The sequence below is a fragment of the Malania oleifera genome, chromosome 3 (assembly GCF_029873635.1).
Source record: "Malania oleifera isolate guangnan ecotype guangnan chromosome 3, ASM2987363v1, whole genome shotgun sequence".
NCBI lineage: Eukaryota > Viridiplantae > Streptophyta > Magnoliopsida > Santalales > Ximeniaceae > Malania > Malania oleifera.
Genome location: NC_080419.1, coordinates 79,447,063 through 79,467,175, shown reverse-complemented (window position 1 = coordinate 79,467,175; position 20,113 = coordinate 79,447,063). Strand labels below are relative to the sequence as shown.

Below are 20,113 nucleotides of genomic sequence, written 5' to 3'. Positions count from 1 at the left end.
TATTCTACATTTAAAAAAATAAAATTCAAACTTTAAATTTAAATTTGTATAGATTTCGAAAAAATAAATACATTATAAAATAATATTAAGTCTTGCAAATCCAACTTTAAGAGATCTTTGAAGAGAACATTTGTTTGACTTCAATGATCTTTGAATAAAAGCTATCTAAACTAGTTCACAAAATAAGTGAATCCATTATACATCAAATAACAATTTAAAATTTTCAAAAAATTCCTCTATTAATCGCATAAGAAAACATATATAATCCAAATCCAGAAGTCTCTTTTTTTAATTATATTACTTTTCAAATATGAAAATAACAAAAATATCAATATGCAGGTGATTAAAATTAAAATAATAAGTTTTAATCTTATAAAATAATAAACTATATTATGTGTATTTTAATTATTAACTCAATATATGTTAAGAAAGTGGTGTTCATGTTAAGCTTTATTTTATGTAATTATTCATTAATTTTCTCAATTATTTACTATGAGAATATTAAAATTAAAAAACATCATATTTAGATATTATACACTAAAACAGCTAATTTTAGATTCAGTGATTGGTTCAATTTCAATTCAAAACCAGCTCAGAAAACCTATTTAAATTCAATATTTAAGACTTAACACTTAATTTTAAGTGTCATGTTATTCAATTTCTGAGAAACAAGGTATCAATGGCAATTTTTTTCAAATATAGTTTGTTTTTCACAATTATACAAGCACTTTGTTTTTCATCTTTTCAACATGAATATCAAAACATTAAAAAGCTCACTAAAATATTTTTTTTAAACTAAAAATTTGAAAATAAAACTATTTTTTACAAATAATTACTAGTATCTTAAACAAAATAAAAACCACAAAGAAAACAAAAAGTTTAAGTTGAATAAAAAAAAAAATTCATAAATAAAATTCCTAATTGATGTATCCCCACCCCATAAGTGCTGCAATAACAAATAAATAATTGCATATCATTGCCAGCACCCAGCCCCATTTTTTGCCCTTCCCCCTCCCCCTCCCATTTACATGCCCAATCGGGATCAGCGTACGAAAGGGGGAGGGAGAATAAGAAAAGGTGGGAAAAAATAGCATGTAGTTTAAGCTTTACAACAGGGGCCGTAGAGGCTCCTAACAGTATCAAACCTTGAAATTTTTGTTATGCAACATCAATTTAGAACGCTGATTAATCCCCAAAAAATAAAAGGCAAAAAAAAAATGGTGTATTCTATCACAATTTCAATTTTACAGCACTAAATTTGGATCCTCTTAACATAATCATAAGAAGAAAATAACAAATAGAAAGGGGGATTGCTACAAAATAAAGTTTAGGTTACATTGCAGAAGCCAAGCTCCTCTCTAAGACAAAAATTAGTCGTAGCTTGAGAGAAAAAATAGGAAGACGGATTAACTAGAAACTAAATGAACTCACCTCCACCTCTCCCGGAGTTCCTTCCTTTCCGACAAAACCCATGTCACAAAGATGGCAGCAACAAGAGCAACAATTGTTATAAGTAGAAGAGCATAGCTGAAATCCTCAGTGAGTGAATCATAGATCCTTGAGGGGGCAATCCGAGTAAAGAAGAGATCCACTCCATATACAAACACAAGGGCAGTTGACTCTAGTTTAGCTGGTGCTGTTACTATGCCTCGAAGACCTTCCACTTTAAGGGCATGTGTCACATACGACTGCATACACAATCCTTAAATCAGTACGAATAATCTGCAGAACGCATCACTGCATATGGTAAACACAGCTTGAAATATAAAAATTGTCCCCAGATCTCCCAACCTGAGTCCTATCTAATGTCAACAAAATGAGATTGCTCGAGGCTCGTGAGCTAAAAGCTAGCCTCAAAGGAAATTGAGTCACCTCACCTGCTTGTCCTTGCTTTTATATGGAGGACACAAGATTCAAGCAGCTCATTACAGCAAACATAATTTGGTTCAATCATAAATTGGATTGCGGACATTCAAAAGAAATTTATACAAAAAACAAAAGGGATGATTCAATGACATCTCTTTTGTCCAACCTATGGAACCTGTCCAGACTGTATTAAACCAGGTTCAGACAGATACATGTTCATCTGGATACAAAACACAAACCATTGAGCTTTCCTATTGTCAATCACGTCTGTGTATGGACAATAGGGAAAAACCAATCCAGTTAGACGGATTATGGTTATTCGTTTCTCTAATACTATAAAAGGGATTCCCCCTTTGATGTCTTCTATCAAAAATATCAAATTTATCCCTATAACTTCCAATAATTATAACCAAAATACTCCTTTAACTATCCATAATTATCTCAAAACACCCTTATAATTATATCAAATTTATCCCTATAACTACTCATAATTATCTCAAAATACCCCAGTAATTATTTACAACTATTCCAAAACCCACTTATACTCTTTAATTCTTTATCATTTTCTTCATGATTTTTTAAAAAAATTTAAAAAAATAAGAGTCGTGGAGCATGCAAGTAGTGCGTGCCCACAGCTAATTATCTATAATACCTAAAGCTAGATATCCACATTCTATAGCCATATATATAGTGATCATATTCAATAATCAGAACTACAATTCAAACATAATTGGTCAAATCAGGCTTCCAATATAAAGAGCTTCGGGCTGAAATCAAACTGCAATAATGCTTGCTCAGACTAAAACCAACACCCAACGAATCGAGGTTTAGATTTGATTTCCACAAAAAAAAGAACTATTAGCAGTTAATGCCAAGTATAAATCTTCAAAAACAACTATGCCTAGCGCTGGAAGGATCTAACATGAACCTTTCTAAACCATTAGCTCAAATTACTTCCAGACAAACCAACCTAAGAACACTAGAATTTTTATGTGAAGTCATTTTATTTTAACATAATATATGAAGTCAAATGGGTTGGCAGTTGGTCATGTATTAAAATGTGATAAATGTGTGAATTTCAGGTAGGGTAGGTTTATAACCTATTGAAGAAGCCTGACGGAACACAGCCCATGCCTGCTGTCAACTCCACTTAAAACATTTGCTCAAATAAAACACAATTAGTTGCATACAGCTAGAGAATGGATATTTGCAATATTCATCTAATGGTTCAAGATTCTAAAACATAGAAGTTCACAAACATGTACACTATTCAAGGGTAGGGAACCCCAAAAATAGTAGTCTTGACTCCTGATAACTAAGAAAAGCAACGATCTTAAGAACAAGGAACATAGCCAACATACCTGAGGAATGATTGGCAAAGAATCAGTCAGAGGTATAATTCCTTCTTCTCTCTCAGATTGCGAGGGATCCACTGATCGACGAGGATCTAGATAGCGTTTATCCAGTGCCAAAACCTGCACAAGATTGAACTCGAGTGCCATTAGTCAAACAAAACACCATACCAAACATGCCAAACTTGCAGAAAGAAAATATCCAACCAAAACAAAAAACAGAGCATAAAAAAACAATTCATATAAAATGAACCCCAGTGAACATACATAAATCTAGGTTTATTTCAAAATTGTCTCTCACCTGATCACCAATTGTACCAACAAGAAGCTGCTTTGAAGTAATACCCTTCGCAGTTGATGTTACTGCTATTGTTTTCACAGAATGAGTGAAAAAATAAGACTGTGATTTTGTTATAACCTCAGCTTTGGAATATGAAGAAGTGGGTGAAGTAAGATTATGCTTTCCAAGAACAAGCTTCAAAACATCTTTGTTGTCCTGTGAACAATATTCAATTGAGGAAAAATAAATAATACAGAACTGAGATGCACAATAATACCAGGGAAAGAGGGGGGGGGGGGCGCAGAGATATTTAGTTTGAAAAAATATACCGCTCGAGATTGATCATAGATCTCAATGACTGACATTTCATATCGATGTGCTCTGAGATTAAAATAATGGTAGACAACCCAGTTCTCACTAATAACCTTCAGAAGAGAATTGATGTATGAGGGAATTTTATTCATTGACAAGAACACCAGAAGATCAACACAATGGAAAAACTTACTGCATGCACAGGACCCTGTGACCCGTGATGTGTCACACGATGCAGTATGCGACCAGTAACAGTATCAACAAGATATACAACCAGCCAAGATTCCTCCAGGGTAGCTGAACCAATTTCACCACTGGCTTTAGGTGTAACGGTAGCGACAAAGAGTAAATTCTTTGATATATATTTATACATCACATCTTGGTCCGCAGTTATCTTTGCTTGGGTATGAACAATCTAAAATGAGCACCACAGATATTAACACTTCACAATACAGCAGTAAAGCATGAATAAGCCCGTTAAAAAGCTTAGAAAGCAAGAAAAGCTCAATTAGCAGGACATGAAACTGTGCAAAAAAATATCATCTGCAGTTATTATCAACACCTTGGTCAACTGGCTAAACTAGTTTGGTAATATTAATTTGTTAGCTTCACAGTGAATTATAAAACAAAGCAATATACTCTCTTAACTGATGATCAGGCTTACTAGACCTCTTGAACACTTTCTATTGAAACCAAGTGAACAAAGGAAACAAGATACCAAATAAGTGGGAATACCCAAGCTCCATACTACCTTTCATAGCTCTGTACATTTAGCACTGCAAGTGTGCATAAACCATGATCCACGTTATAGACCAGAAACATGAAGACTGTCATCAACATTTACACTACTGAAGGCTAAACAAATTTCAACAGGTCCAAGAATGAGCAGAAAATCTATCTCAAAAGAGAAGTAACTTAACTATGCACAAAAGTTGCAAGTCAAGAAAAGAAATGCTTGAAAATCATCCAGACAAGGCCAATGATTAATTTAAAAATAATAATAAAAATAAAAATAAATAAACAACAGAATTTTTATGGATAAAATCTCTCCAACCATGTCCTAATGCATCCTAATTTTCCTTTAGAGAGGCACTTATTTCCAGTTAACCAGAAGCCTGTTTTGAGATGGACTTTATGACAAGTGTGATGACAAAAGAGTCCAAACCAAGTATAACCAGGCTAGAAATTGAACCAGTAAGGTTGTATATATTTAAACCCAAAGAAACACAAGAAATGAATAATCAACAAGAATTGATTGAAATATTATAACAAAAACTTTGTGAACATTAGTGAGGGAAACTATACCTCATTTAACTTTCTTGTTGCAGTTGCAATAATCTTTTCTGACTCTGATGGAAATACTATTGACCATAAATCTCTGGTGTTGAAGCAATACTCATCCGCTACTTCAACACAATTGCTTTTTAAAACATGTCCTCTGATAATGCCATTATCAGCTTCAACTGAATACCAGTATATGTTTGGGAATTCATGTTGGAGGATACCAATGGCCTCGGGAGTTCTAGGATATAAATGTGCATGTCCACCAGCATCTATGAGTAAATGGAGGCGTTGTTCTGTTGAATCTGTGAATGGCAGCGGAATAACTTGCGAAACAGAATGAGCAAGATTTAGAGAATTAAGCTCCTTCCCTGTGTACGTGTCAATGAATGAAAGAGCACTTGAGGAATCTGAACCATGTCCACACCTGCCGACTACAAGAACAGATGGGTTCTCATCCATTGCATGATGATGAGGAACCTGCCACTGATATATATTAAGCCCAGTACGCCAATCACATGCTTCTGATCCACGAAGAGATTGCAGTAAGAGAGACCAGACAACTCGTCCATCTCCAGTATGCAGGGCTAATAGCTTTCCTGCTCTAGTAAGTACTATGAGAAGCTTCCTAAAACCATTGTGGTCACGGGTCATTTTGCTCTTCTCTGAGCTTTTTAACCTAATTTGTTGTATGGCCGCTACATCCTCTGGGCTTGCAAGCATTAGAGTTCCTTTAAGCTTCAAAATGTGCCCCTTGTAATAATGGAAAATCACATCAAAAGCCCATGTCAGAAGGTGTCAAACAATGAGTTGAACCTTCAAGTAATAAATAGCAGTAGATAATTTATTAAGAAACAACATACCCATTCTTGTAATTTTAATTATTTGCCCGACTATAACTAATGGACAAGGATCTGATTTTTCATGAAAAAGAAGAGAGGGAAAAGTTCAAAATCCTCTAATGATCATCTTTTGAGGAATATACCTCTACACAATGGTACAAGACAGAGCAGGATGTGGGCATGCATGAACTTATTATATTACTTTTTTCTTTTCTGCAGATTAGCAAGTTCAAACCCATGGTCTAACACTAATGGCACAGAATGTTTACTAACAAGAAGCATCTTTTTTCATATCAATCTTTTAGTTGATAATTAATACCAAGAACCTACGTTGTATAGAAACTTCTACATAGATGATGCATCATGCATAGGACACCAGCACTCCAATTATTCTTGATTTCTTGCACAACAATCATTTTTCTGGGATAAACTTCCAACTTCCACAGCACTCTCATTTCGTCAATCTATATAAAGCTCTAGAGATAGAATACATGCTGCACCTATTTATAAAGTTTGTGAGTGAACTGCATAACAATTTGAAATTGAGCCTGTGATATACAAAATGTTTTAAAAGGCTCAATTGAGCTCGGATTGAAGCTTACCTCAAGATGAGGCATACCAAAAACGACTTGAGGGTGAGGCTCAATGTACAATATCAAATCCCATAAAAACCAACCCATTACACAACAAAGCTGATGCATTTGTACGAAAGGCACACCTTTTGCTCCTTTTTAGTTGAGGCTTACACATTTTGGGTGTGTGAATCTCAATTGATACTTAGATTTGGCTATAAAATTTTAGCTACATGTTTATATAGAAGGAATGTCGTAATATGAGTTGATTCCTAAAAATCTTGAACCTCATATGAATTGATTCCAACTCTTGAACCTCAACTTTTCTAAAATAATCAAGAGTTGAATCTTAGATCTTGAAAACAATTTGAACTTTGCAATGTTGTAGCTATATTTTGGCATGACTACTTAATGAATTCAAGTTAGTATTATCTATATGGCAAACAAGTACTTTACAAATTATACTTGATTTTCTTTACATTTCAATTCGTAATTTTCTTTTTTTTCTCTATTTTAAAAAATATATGCAATTTCTTTAAAAAATAATAAAATTCTCAAAAGGCTTACGCCTCAATGCCTTAAGGCTTACACTGCACTTCTCAGGGATTAAAACACCTCAACTTACGCCTTCGCGTTTCTAAAACATTGATCAAATTCATGAATTGCTAATTATAAACCATATAGTTCAAACTTAATCCCCCAACAGACAGATCACGCAGTAATTGAAAAGAACATCAACTTTGGTGCCTAACTATTTTGAAGAAAAAGAGTCTAAATTATTAACAGTTCCTAAAATTCATACCTTTAGCCATTCAAAGAGGTTGTGCTCCACTTTGGCTACTGATACACCTTCCTTTTGCACAGGGAGTTCAGAAGTTGTTACATCTATAATTGAGGCAAGCCCATCCTCTCTACTCCAAACAATCTCACCTTGCTGTACTAACAACTGTGAATGATCTTCCATGATAATCAAGGCCCTGAAACCATAAGACTTGTCTGTCCGGACATAATTATTTATGAAAACCTTATGCACAAGGCCTCTATGGTGGTTCATTTCAATGTTCTCCTTAAGAAAATCACTAGCCCAGTCATCGCCATGCTTCACTGTAAGGTGAAGTTTGCTGTCTCCATGTAGAACTAGAGCAAACGCTTGCTGACCCTCTGCAAGTGAAAGAGCATTACTAATAGCTGTTGCATGATTGACTTTGTCCACAAGCTCCATCTTGCCTCCAACTGTCACTCTTACAAATATGGTTACTGTATTTATTTTTAAAGCGAGCATCCCAGTAAGCTTTGAAGGTAATATCACTGCCTTCCCAGGAAAATCGTCAACAAGCTCTGAAATTTTTCTCTCGTGAAAACTAATTTCTCCATCTTGAAAGCTTATTGATACCAAAATTGATCGAGTGGCATCCAAAGCAACTAGCATGTCACTTGAAACAAGTGACGCTTCCCCAGAAAAGCTACCAGGAAAGGCTGCACTCTGCTGCTTCAAGACTTCTCCATTTCTAGAATGAATTTGATATATAGCAACCTGGGACAAACCCACAAATCCTACAGCATATATTATATCACTGCCAAGAGGTTGAATTACATTTTGTACCTCTACACTGCAAGTAGAAGAAAACAAAGTAATATATCAACAGGGGAGTGATGAAAAACAAAAGAACACCTGACACATCAAATTTGAAATTCGTCAAACCTTTCATCCAAAAAATTCTTCCTCCAAAGAATCTCACCATCCATGCTTGAAATGGCATGGAGACACCCTCTGCCATAAACAAGGATCACATTGTCCTTGTCAATTTTCAAATTTGTCTACACAATACAATTTGATTAGTGTCATATTCTAACTTCAAAGAAACACTGTATACATAGTCCACAGCATTAAAGAAAATTTCTGTGAAACAACTACAAGGAAAGAAACCAAGGAAACCCCAAGAGGACACTGGTTGAAGTAAAAATGAGATATTCAATATATATATATATATATATATATATATAAGCTTCAATGGAAAGTGTAACAGAACACTGGCAGAAAATAAGCAAAACATTGACACTTAATTTCATAACTACAATAAAAAATGGCAGAAGGTTATGATTACCCTATCCATGAAACCTAATCAAGAATACTAAATGCAATGAAAGAAATAATTTTGGCATGGAAACCAATAACTTTTTCCCATAAACTGAAAGCTTCAGTCCAAAACAAAGGTCAGAAAGTGGAGCAGATGGGGAAAGTTTATGGAGATACCACATAGAGGTGGTCAATTGAAGGGTATATAAGAATTAAGACAATGAAGAACATAATTCACCAACCAGTACTAATAATAATGACTTTGAAGGCTCTGAACCCTCAAGGAAAGACTCCCACACCATTTGCCCATCAGGAAGGTTCCAAGCTCTCACAACGCTTCCCTCGGATGAGAGCGTAATAACATCTGTAAATAGAACGTGAAACAATTAATAAAATATTTAATTAAAACCCCAAGACAAATATGGGTGTCGTAGACAATGTTCACACCCTTTATAAAGACAAAAAGGCAAAACAATGTTGCAAAAGGTAAAAATAAAAATACTACATTCACATTCTGTAAAGGTGTCTATAATGCCATAAATTGCAATCAAAATCAACAAGTACTCATTAAACAAACCACGTAACTCACTAAAGATTACATAGCTTATACCAGATATTTCTTATATTCCCTTGTCTATGTTATGTATAAAGTAATAGAAGTACCAATAGTGTAATTTATTCTGCTGATAAAATATCCTTATCTTTTAAAATAAGGAAAATCTATATTTCAGTTTTTTCTATATCATATATGAAGGTGCAAATAATATACATCATCCATGGTTAAAAATATCCTTATCTTTTGAAAGTAAGACAAAACATTCAAAAAATAATTACCAAAGTACATGTCTAAAAGTACTTTGGTGCAATGGCAAGTGCCTCCGCCTCGGTACGGGTGGCCTCTAGTTCGAGACTTGGGAGCAGCCTCTCCAAAAATGGGGGTAAGGCTTGCCGACATCCACCTCTCCAAGACCCCACTCAAAGTGGGAGCCTTGTGCACTGGGTACGGCTTTTTTATGTCTAAAAGTACACTCAAAATCAAAAAAAATTAAATTTATTAAAAATCATAAAAATTTACTAAATGACCATAAAGTTTTAAAAAAAAAAAAACCAACTGTCAAGATTCTATTGTAGCAAAAAAAAAAAAAAAGTCATAAAGTGACAATTATAGTTAACAAATCACAGTTCACATAATGTTTTTAAACAAACAGATATATTAGTCAAAATAGATATAGTTGATATGAAATATGATACAAAAAATTATAAACAAAACTCGGACCAATTAAAATAATGATCTTTGAAACAAAGTGGAGACACAAAAAAATAAAATCCAAATAATTCAGTTAAGTATACACCATGCTATTATGTAATTTAAACATTAATCAAATATTCTTCATTTTAACATTATCAAATTTTTACTCACATCTGGAGGCAATACGTTTTAATTAAAGTTAAAAAAGACTGAGAAACGGGATGTCAAACTATTGAGTGTAAAACCAACAAAAAATCAAACCAAAAAACAAATTCACTTATCTGGTATAGATTAGTCACAAATCTTAAGAGGCAAAATAAAAACAAAAAAAAAAATTAAAATAATAATAAGGCTCCAGCAACTCGTCTAAGAAAAAAATTATTTTATTTCTTTCCTTCTTTTCTTTTCTCTTCTTTTTTCACTTTTTCTTTTCTACATACTTCTTCACCACAACAATCAGTGATCCTCCAACATTTATAAAATAATTCGGACGTTTAAATAGGCATTTGAGCCATAGATAAAGAAATCAAATAAAGCAACTAATTGTAAAATTCTCTAGTATTCAACTAATATAGCAAATTATAGTCAGTTTCCAAATTATAATTAAGTAAAAATTAATATAAAGTCAAAGACTCTCAATTCATTGAACCTTTTTCAAAAAGAACCGAGGGGATGGCACAAAACAAACAACAGTATCATGCACTTTGAGCAAAATCAAAAAGAAAAAAGGCAAACATAAATGATACTTATGTATTTGACATAAATATATTTAAAAAATAAAAATAAGATAAAACTAAGAAAGAGAAGTTCTCATAATATATTTGAAGTCATGGATAATAGAATCCATTAGAATAACTCCAGATATGATAAGGTATTTTTCAATTCATTTAAAGAACATGTACATATAGAATAATATAATCCAATAACATGATAAAATTTAAATTTTTTCCTTCTAGAATTAGGTAGGCGCATGTTAAACATTAATTCTAATTTAAGGATAATAAAATCTCCTAGAAAACATATGTTACAAATATTAAAATAAGAATAATTCAAGTTACCATAAAGTATTCTCAATATGTTTAAAAAAATTAGACAGATTATATTAATAGTTATATTATAGGTTCATATAAAACAATATAAATCAAGACAATTTAATCTCAAAATAGAATTATGGCAATTTATGTGTGTGTGCTTGCATGAGTGTGTATAATGTATAGATGCATAACATAACATTTCTACAAATAATATACAAAACTGATACTTTAATTCAAAGTTTTACTATGGCAACATATGGATCATTTGTTTATATATATATATATGTATAAACTACTTGAAATCATCTAGCAATCACTTCGTAGCTCAGACAGATATATATATATAGACACACACACACATGCATATATATATATATATATATATATATATGCATTCACATCTAATGCGCATGACAAATTTACTATTAGGAAAAAAACTTCCATAGAGGCATTTCTTCATTTTGATTTTTTTTTTTTAAGTTTTTGAGGAATAAGTTTATCACAGAGGAACTTAAAATAGTCTGCATAAATCTCATAGCTTAAGAATCCAGTAAGATTGGTAAAAATTGAAATGAACACTCCTTATAAACATGTCAAAGTATGAAAGATATATACATAGAATAGAAGTATCACAACAAAAAAAATTCTCCACCCATATACATAGAGAGCCCATCTCTGCAAATTTCATGCAAAAGTAACATAGTGAAGCAGCTATACATAATAAAGAAAATCATAATTACATTTTCCAAGTGCAGTGCCAATTTCATCAATGATATCATTGGTCCCAAGAACATGCCTCCAAACTGCACACAAGCAAACACATGTAAGTCTTCAAGGGGGAAAATTGAGATAGAAAAAAAGGATTTATTGAGAGGGAAAAGAAAAACACATAGGTAGGGCAAGCCACCGTCCTAAGAAAAGAAAAAGTGGGGACAAAACATCCTTAAAAAAATATATATTAAAAAAAAAACAGAGAATACATCAAAGCATTCCTTCAATAAAGTTGCAAATCACCCAAAGGATTACTCCCAAAAACACTCAAAAACCCAAAGCATGGAAAAAGAATACAAATCTATCGCAAAGCAAAAGAGGAGTGAGTTTATCCAGGAAAATCCTCTTGTTTCCTCATATCCATGACACCAAAAGAATGTTGCAAGCACACCTCCAAAACATCCTCTCTTCCAACCTCACCTGGACCCATAAAACTCTATCCTCATAAAAACTTACACATTAGCTGGACTCACCCACAGCTCACAAAACCTCGAAAAAGGTTTACTCCACAAAAAAATTGCAACCTCACAGTGACAAAAGAGGTGTGCAGTATGCCCAGGCTTACACATTACACACAGATCTAGACTAAAAGGCTTGTAAGGCCACCTCACGTACAATAGATCAAACAGTATCTTTTATAGAAATAAATCAATAATATTAACCCCACTATGAATCAAAGTCCAGGTGAAGACTCTAACTTTTAAGGAAACTCTGCTTGTGAGATAATTGTCCAGAGAAATAATGAAGAAATATCTGATCCTCACATCTGACCTGGAATGAGAATCGGAGGGAGCAAGAAAATCCATTAGATGAGCTACCTCCTCCACTTTGAGGTTTCAAATGAAAAGAGAAACCCCAATAAATAGAACAAGAAATGAAACTTGCAAGAAAAAGAAATTCTCTCGACAGAGCAGAAAGAAGTAACAAGGACATTATTAACCTACAAGGGTATATGAAGCTGAACAGACAAAAGGAGTGTTCCCAACCCAATATCCTCCCAGAAACAAATGGACCACACAACCCCAATTGCATTTGTAAGTGAAAAAAATAAATAGGGAGCCTAAGAAATGAACTTCCAAGGGCTTGCGTGTGTGTAATGGATAGCTACTCTGACACCCCACCCATTCAAATGAAGGCAATACTTATTCCTAATAACCCTATGCCATAATGAGCCAATTCAAAAGGAATCTCCATAACAATTTACCTACTAGTGAAATGTCTTTTAGATACCAAATTGCCAAGAGCCAAAGCCCTTTCTACTTTATGTGCACTAAAAACCATCTCCCATCCAACAAGATGAATTCTTCCCATCTCTGTTAGCTAACTAGAATACCCTGTGTCATTTTCGCAATTTTCTCTTAACCACTGGATCTCAAAAAGATAACAACCAAGAATTACTTCTTAAAAGGAAGACCTAAGAGCAGACAAAGTCTAATCCACCAGCCCACAACCAGGTATCCTACCAAAATCACGAACAAAGTGAAAAGGCAAACCAACTTCAAGCACGCCACTCCTAATCATATTAATCTTTATCCTGTAAGCCACCTGAAAAAACTTAAAAGCAATGAAAGCACTTCTCAAACTAACTATCATCAGCTTACAAGAAAAAGAAAAAAGGCATCATCGACAAACTACAAATGAGAAACCTCCACCCCCTATTTCCCCCCATATAAGATCCAGAATAATATGCAATTCGAATGCAAATATCATCATTCTACTTAACACATCAATAATCATCATTGAAAAAAGTAATTTAAAAAAAAAATCACCTAGCCTAAGACCCCTGGAGGCAGCAGACCAAGCTTTGGGGCAGCCATAGACATTAATGAAATACAATACTTAATCCATCCCAAAACCAATACAGGACCCATTAGCAAGGGAGAAAGTGGTGGAAAATAAAATATAATAACAGAAAATTAGGAAAACTGAATGCAAAACAAAGGGGAAATGAAAGGAGAAAGACAAAAGCACAATACGGTTCCCAATTTCAATAATGCAAATGATGCCCAACGTAACTAGATAAAGCCTTTTTATAAATTTTTTTTTTTTTTTTACTAAAGCAAAATAAGGAAACAATAAATAGGAAACAATATCAAGTCTCTAAAACTAAAAATTACAAAATAAATCTGACAAATAAAAGCCTAAATTAAACCAGTGGGGTGGGGAAGACACTTCTAGAGAGGAAAAACAATATAAAGGTCCAAGATGTATGGATTAACGCAACGCAACTCATCCTCAACAATCCATGCAGTGTTGGATGCACATATGTCCTTTCCATTCCAAGGTACCATTTTTAACCACTTAATCCAGATGCAACAAGCACATTCTCTAAGATACTGACAACGTGATCAGTATACAATGATGAAAGAGGCAGAAGTTCAGGAATTGACGCTCATGAAGAAACCGCTCCACTAAGAGAAATATTAGCATTCGTATATGGAAACTCAAATGTTCTTCCATAAGATGTTAATTACTCAACACTGAAAATAGGACTAATGCTCTTACCTAACAGCAGCTCAAGCACAACAGCATAGGGGCCAAGCCGACAGGATATGCAAAAAAGGATCAGAAGTATAGGCTTGTAATTTCTTAAAAGAATGTTTGGGGTAATGCTCAAGTATATGTAACATCACATAGTTAGGGATGTAAATGGATCTAGATTAGTGTGATCCCACCACAATCTGCACCCTATCAGGGCCTGATTTAGGGTTCCTACAGACTCGGTCCAGTAGTTGGCAAAATTTAGCAATCCGAGGTGGACTCAAGACAGTAGGCAACGAGAGTGTATTTTCCTTCCCCAAATATGCCCCACCTCGATCCGGCAAAAATACTTCACATATGCATACCAATGTCACCTAGAATGCGGACCAGGACCAGGAACAAAAACAGGATTGTGGTACAGCAATGTAAAATATTAGGTGCATACTTATATAGATATATTGGTAAAAGAATATGTTATGGCACTAGTATATTTGGGGAGGACGGACGTCAAAGTGCTTCAAAATTTGGAAAAGATTTTCTCTTGTGAATAGATTAATAATGACGTAAGATGGAATTATAAGGTGATAACTCTCCACGTTAACAAATAAAAAATAAATATTTTATGTGAAAAATATTGAAGAACTTCGGATCCCTAGATTTCGCATTTTGCAAAATACGCAATTCACTAGCATGCTGGTGTTTTCTGGTAATTACATACAGCATAGGTACATACATATGCATATAAACATGCGCCTGTGTGTATTAAGCAATTATGCTAGTAAGAAGATAATTATGTGGTGTAAGTGGGTTTTTTCATTATTAATATTAATATATAAGATGGCAGACCTACAGCATTATATAGGGCTCTGGGAAACTGCCACCAGTTTTTTTCTTGCCTTCTCTTGTCCTTTTTCTCTTCTCCTCTTCTCTTCTTCTCTTCTCCATCTCTAATTATACAACATTGCATGAGAGCACTATCACCTCTGATTTTGGACATTGTTTTTCTTCATGGATACTCTATTTCCATTTTTCCCCTTAGCTTTCCTTAATCAGCTCTCTAATCTGATTTGGTTGGTCTTAAAGTTGTTTAGGGACACTTCCTCTATTAGGCTGTGCAGCACCCTTGTTTGGGTGCTGTGTGTGTTCAGGGTAGTTGCTGATGTGAAGTGTCACACAATGGTTTTAATATACTGCTGCTGTTCTGTTATTCCACTGGCTGGTTGTGGGCTGTTCTGATGCTGTGTGTGTTCCTGATTGATTGATTGATTGCAATCTTGTATCAGTTTCTGGTTGGTTATGATTTGGGTTTGATTGACTCTATTTCCTGTTAATGCCTACACTCACTTCAAATTGCTGCCAGCCATAATGCCTGTAGCTGCTGCCAGGTTGTTTATTAAGTGATTGCAGTGCTTTGTCGTGGTCTGTGGTCAAGGGATTCCTCCTAGAACATAACAATTTCAATTCTGAGGTCATAGCTGCCTCTTAGTCCCTATTTGGCAGCACTTATAGCACAAGCACTTATAGCACTAATCACTTAAAATAAGTGTTTATGCGTGCGTGCGTGTGTGTGTGTGTGTGTGTGTGTGTGTGAATAAGTGGTGTTTGCATGTTTTTAAATAAGTGCTTTCTGAAAAAAGTGTTGAAAAAGTGGGGCCTTTTTAAGTGAATTTTTAGAAGCCATCTAGGATTGCTTTTTGGGAACTTATAAGTGCCACTGAGAGATGCAGTGGCGGTTCAGTCTAATTTTTAAAATCTACATGCCCACTCTCCTCTCTTCTCCCTCCCCTTCCCTCTCCTCTCTTCCCGACTGTGCGCAGAGACGCTCTCTCCATCCTCCCTCCCTTGCATGTGCATCACCAACAGTCTCCAATGCCCAACATGCTTGAACTCCGCTGGATCCCGCCTCCAATTGCACCACAACAACCTCTAAGCCAGCAAAGAATGGACATTGTTGTTGCTGATGACGCTGTTGTTGCCCTCCATCAACGAGAAACAAGTGATGATCAGGAAGATGGTGCTGGTGTCTGGTGGAGGATCCACCTCACAAAGGATCTGAACATCTTCTGGCAGAAAGATGATGCTGTGGCACGGGGCACAGGACAAGTGAAGCAAAAATAAAAGGCTGAAGTTGTGAAGTTGTTTGATGATTTGTTATTTTAGTTTTGTAATTCTGGATGGTATTGTTAAAAACATAAATTTAACCCATCATGATGATGATGATAAGGAGGTGCTGTGTAGAGTCTGATTTGTAAAAATTTTTTAAAAAAAAAATCAATAATAGTGGTAGGAAGTGACTATACAGAAATTAATAATAATATTATTGTTAATTAGAAAATAATATCAAATATTATTTTGTTTAACAGAAGAAATTAAATGTTAATTAATATAAATATTAATTAAAATTTTATTTAAGAATATTTAAAAAAAATATTAAGTAGAAAACCTTAATTGAAGTGTTAATTTATTTAATATAATATTAACATGATTTAAAAATCATATTTTATTATATATATATATATATATATGTTAATTCTATGTTAAAAAATATAATAATATTATTCATGTGATAATAATATATTATTCATATGATAATAATATAGATTCAAAGGCACTAATAATAAAAGTGAATATCCAAACAACATTTATTTAATTGGAACTTATATTCAGCACTTTTTTTCTCACACAACCAAACAATAGTTGTGACTTTTAGCACTTTTACAGTTCAGCACTTATAAAATTCAGCACTTCCTTAAAAAAAAAATAATTTTTTATAAGTGGTTCCAAATGATCCCTTCGTTTAAAGGTCTGAGATGTTGTTCTTTGCTATTGTGTGCCACCTGATTTGGCATGTCACTGTGTTGCTTCCCAACATTGGTGTGTGCTGTGGTGTATTGGGAGTGGTTCTAACAGTCTCTATAAAGAGAGCTTCAGCTGATACTGCTAGCATACAAATCACAGCCATCAAAAATTGATTGGATCTTCTAACTGTTTGTTGTCATCTCAGGAACTGGGTGTGCATATTAATGCAAAACAGAAATTCAAATGTTTGCTGCATTCTACTCCGTCTCCAGACTCCAAACCCCCATTTGGTTTGTGGAATCAAGCCTGGAATGAAATCAAATTTCAATAATTGAGTTGCATTCCTGGTTTTGGTTTGCGAAATCAAGGGCGGAAACTGCATTCCAGCCAAAATACAATTCCTACAAACAGCTAAATTGTGATTCCAGTTCAAATAGGCTGGAATCCATCTTCATTCTATGGAATCAAACTCATTTTATAATAAAAATATTATAAAAACAATAAGAAATAGGGGTAACACTAATTATAATTATTATTATAATAAAAATAATAATAAAACTAATAATAATTGCAACAACAATAATATTTATTACTATAAATATAACAACAATAACAACAAAAACAATATTAATGATAAAAAAAGGTCAAAATATTAATAATTATTATTTAAGGATAATAATTATTATAAAAATAATTAAATAATAATAATAACTAATAATAAGTAAAATAAAAAAAATATTTATTATTATAGAATAATAATAACAAGAACCATAATAATAAAAAGGCAATAATTATTATTTTATGGATAATAATTATTATAAACAATAAAATAATAATAATTACACTAATAATAATCACTATCATAAAAATAATAAAAACAATGATAATAAACAAAATTAGCAACAAATAATAATACTAATTATTATTATTATTAAAAAATAATAACTAATAATAATTACAAAAACAATAATATTTGTTACTATAAAAGAAATAATAACAAGAAGAACAATAATAATAAAAAATTAATTATTATTATTATTTTAAGGATACCAATTATTATAAAAAAAATAACGACTAATAATAATTACAATAACAATAGTATTTATTATTATAAAAATAATAAAAACAACAATAACAATAAAAAAGGCCAAAATAATTATTATCATTTTAAGGATAATAATTATTATAAAATAATAAAAATAGTAATAGCAACAATAAAAAACTAATAATAACATGAAAATAGTTACTATTATAAAATAAAAAATAATAATTACAAAATTAAATAATTATGTACTAAGGGAATTTATGATTATTTTTTATTCCATTATAGCAGTCATTGAAGAATACCAAATGTTGGAAAGAAATTGAAACTGTGATTCCTACAATCATTCTATGTTACTAACCAAACGCAATAATTGCATTCCAAAAGTAATTCCATTCCTGCCTTGATTCCATTTTTTCCTCAACCCTTTCCTGCTTCAATTTCATTTCACAAACCAAACAAGGGGCAAAGGTTATGAAGATTTGATGAAAGAGAATAATATATTGCTTGTGTGGTTGTGGAAAAGCATTAGCCACAAATTGCTGCAATTGTGATGTTTCATGGACAGATCTGTCAAAGGAAACTCGCAGAATTTTTGTAGAAATTTGGATGTGATTAAACAAGTCCTCAACCATTTTAAGCTTTATCACCTTGAAAGTTGTAGTAGCAATGGACCAATCAAACTCCTCTTTCTCCATACCATAGTTGTCAAATCGAGATTCAAATTGTGAATCAAAATCCCAATTTTGGAAATCAATATCAAATGATTCAATTTGGCACAAATTTCCAAAATCAATTCCAAAATGGCATGCACAAAATATACTGAAAATGAAATATTTTAACAAATATGGATTTATATTCAAAGCTTAAGAATCAAAAGAACTAAGATAGAATAAAAAAATATTTTCTTTAGGATAACAAAACAAATCTATTAATGAGAAGAAATAATTACAATGGATGAAGGATAAGAAATCCTCCCAAAAAGAACAATAAAAAAAAAAATACAAGAACAAACAATGTGAATTACTTAAAAAATTAACTTCATGGTGTTTAAAATCAAATTTTATGTGTATTATGCTTTCTCTAAGAACTAATAAGCAAGAAAAACTAATCAAAAATTTTAAACAGAACTGGTAAAAAAATTCAAAAACTAATAAAAAACTAATTTTTCAATGTTCAGAACTATCCCAAACCACGAAGCCAATGCAGCCAATCAGAACTATGATAGAACAAACCTTTATTCTCAATGATAGAACAATGTTGTACTCCAAGAGTGGAAACAGTCACATGGAAGCTCTTCGAAAAAAAACATAAAGTTCTTCTTTGGACGTGACCAACTGTTGTGATTCAACAGAATCAAACAATTCACTGTCAATTTATATAGGAATCCATCCAATCAGGTACGATTCAGGTAGCTACTCAATTCTCCTATGCAACTTGTCTTGTTTTAGTGTTGAATTGATTTTGTACAATTCAACAACTATGCTCCATAAAATTGGTGAGGGGAGCCATGATGATGCTAAATTCCTAATTAACCACCTATAAGTTGGCTAATTCATGGAAACTATGCAACCCAAAAATGGATTTGGGCTTTGGCCAATCTAAAATAGCTCTCACCTTCTCAAGAGTTAAGATCAACAAGCAGAAATGACATACCCTAATAACATGACACAAGTGTCCAAGAGAAACACTTCAAAAGGTTAACATCCATATTAGCATATACAAGAGCAACAAAAACCACAAAATGGTGACACAACTGTTCCCCCCTAGACTGATTGTGTATCAAGATGTCATGGAAGGATAAAACAATTACCTATGAAAGATCATTTCACATTGGGCTTAACACTTCCATAACCAAAATAAACAAAAAAGGGGGCACGGATAACCCTGCCTCAAAACTGTAGAGGAGCAAAAGAAGATAGATTGACAGCAATTGATGAGCATTGCGAAATTTGTGGTACTAATGCAATGTGCAGCTCCCCAAGCCCATTATCCTAAGAATATAAAGAAGAAAATTACAGTTAACATGAACGCCTTCTCCATGTCGAGGTTACAAACCAACCCCCCCCCCCTCTTCCTATCCTTAAAATAGGCATTCGTTTGCAACAAGGCTTGCATCCATGATCTGCCCACCCGCCACGCAGCAAGGACTTTG

The 20,113-nt window shown here is 33.2% G+C and overlaps 1 protein-coding gene across 1 annotated transcript in view; it reads right to left on the bottom strand.

The window, feature by feature from the left end:
* Positions 1-1,152: 1,152 nt before the first annotated feature.
* The window catches only part of LOC131150740 (uncharacterized), a 33,518-nt gene continuing 14,557 nt past the window's right edge, over positions 1,153-20,113 (bottom strand). Inside the window, exons 3-12 of the mRNA XM_058101662.1 lie at positions 11,606-11,668; positions 8,825-8,946; positions 8,208-8,323; positions 7,308-8,115; positions 5,116-5,844; positions 4,004-4,225; positions 3,828-3,923; positions 3,520-3,714; positions 3,228-3,341; positions 1,153-1,688 (exon numbers count right to left, since the gene is read on the bottom strand). Coding sequence (XP_057957645.1) covers positions 1,428-1,688; positions 3,228-3,341; positions 3,520-3,714; positions 3,828-3,923; positions 4,004-4,225; positions 5,116-5,844; positions 7,308-8,115; positions 8,208-8,323; positions 8,825-8,946; positions 11,606-11,668 — 2,726 coding nt within the window. The 3' untranslated portion in view covers positions 1,153-1,427. The remainder of the gene's footprint in view (positions 1,689-3,227; positions 3,342-3,519; positions 3,715-3,827; positions 3,924-4,003; positions 4,226-5,115; positions 5,845-7,307; positions 8,116-8,207; positions 8,324-8,824; positions 8,947-11,605; positions 11,669-20,113) is intronic.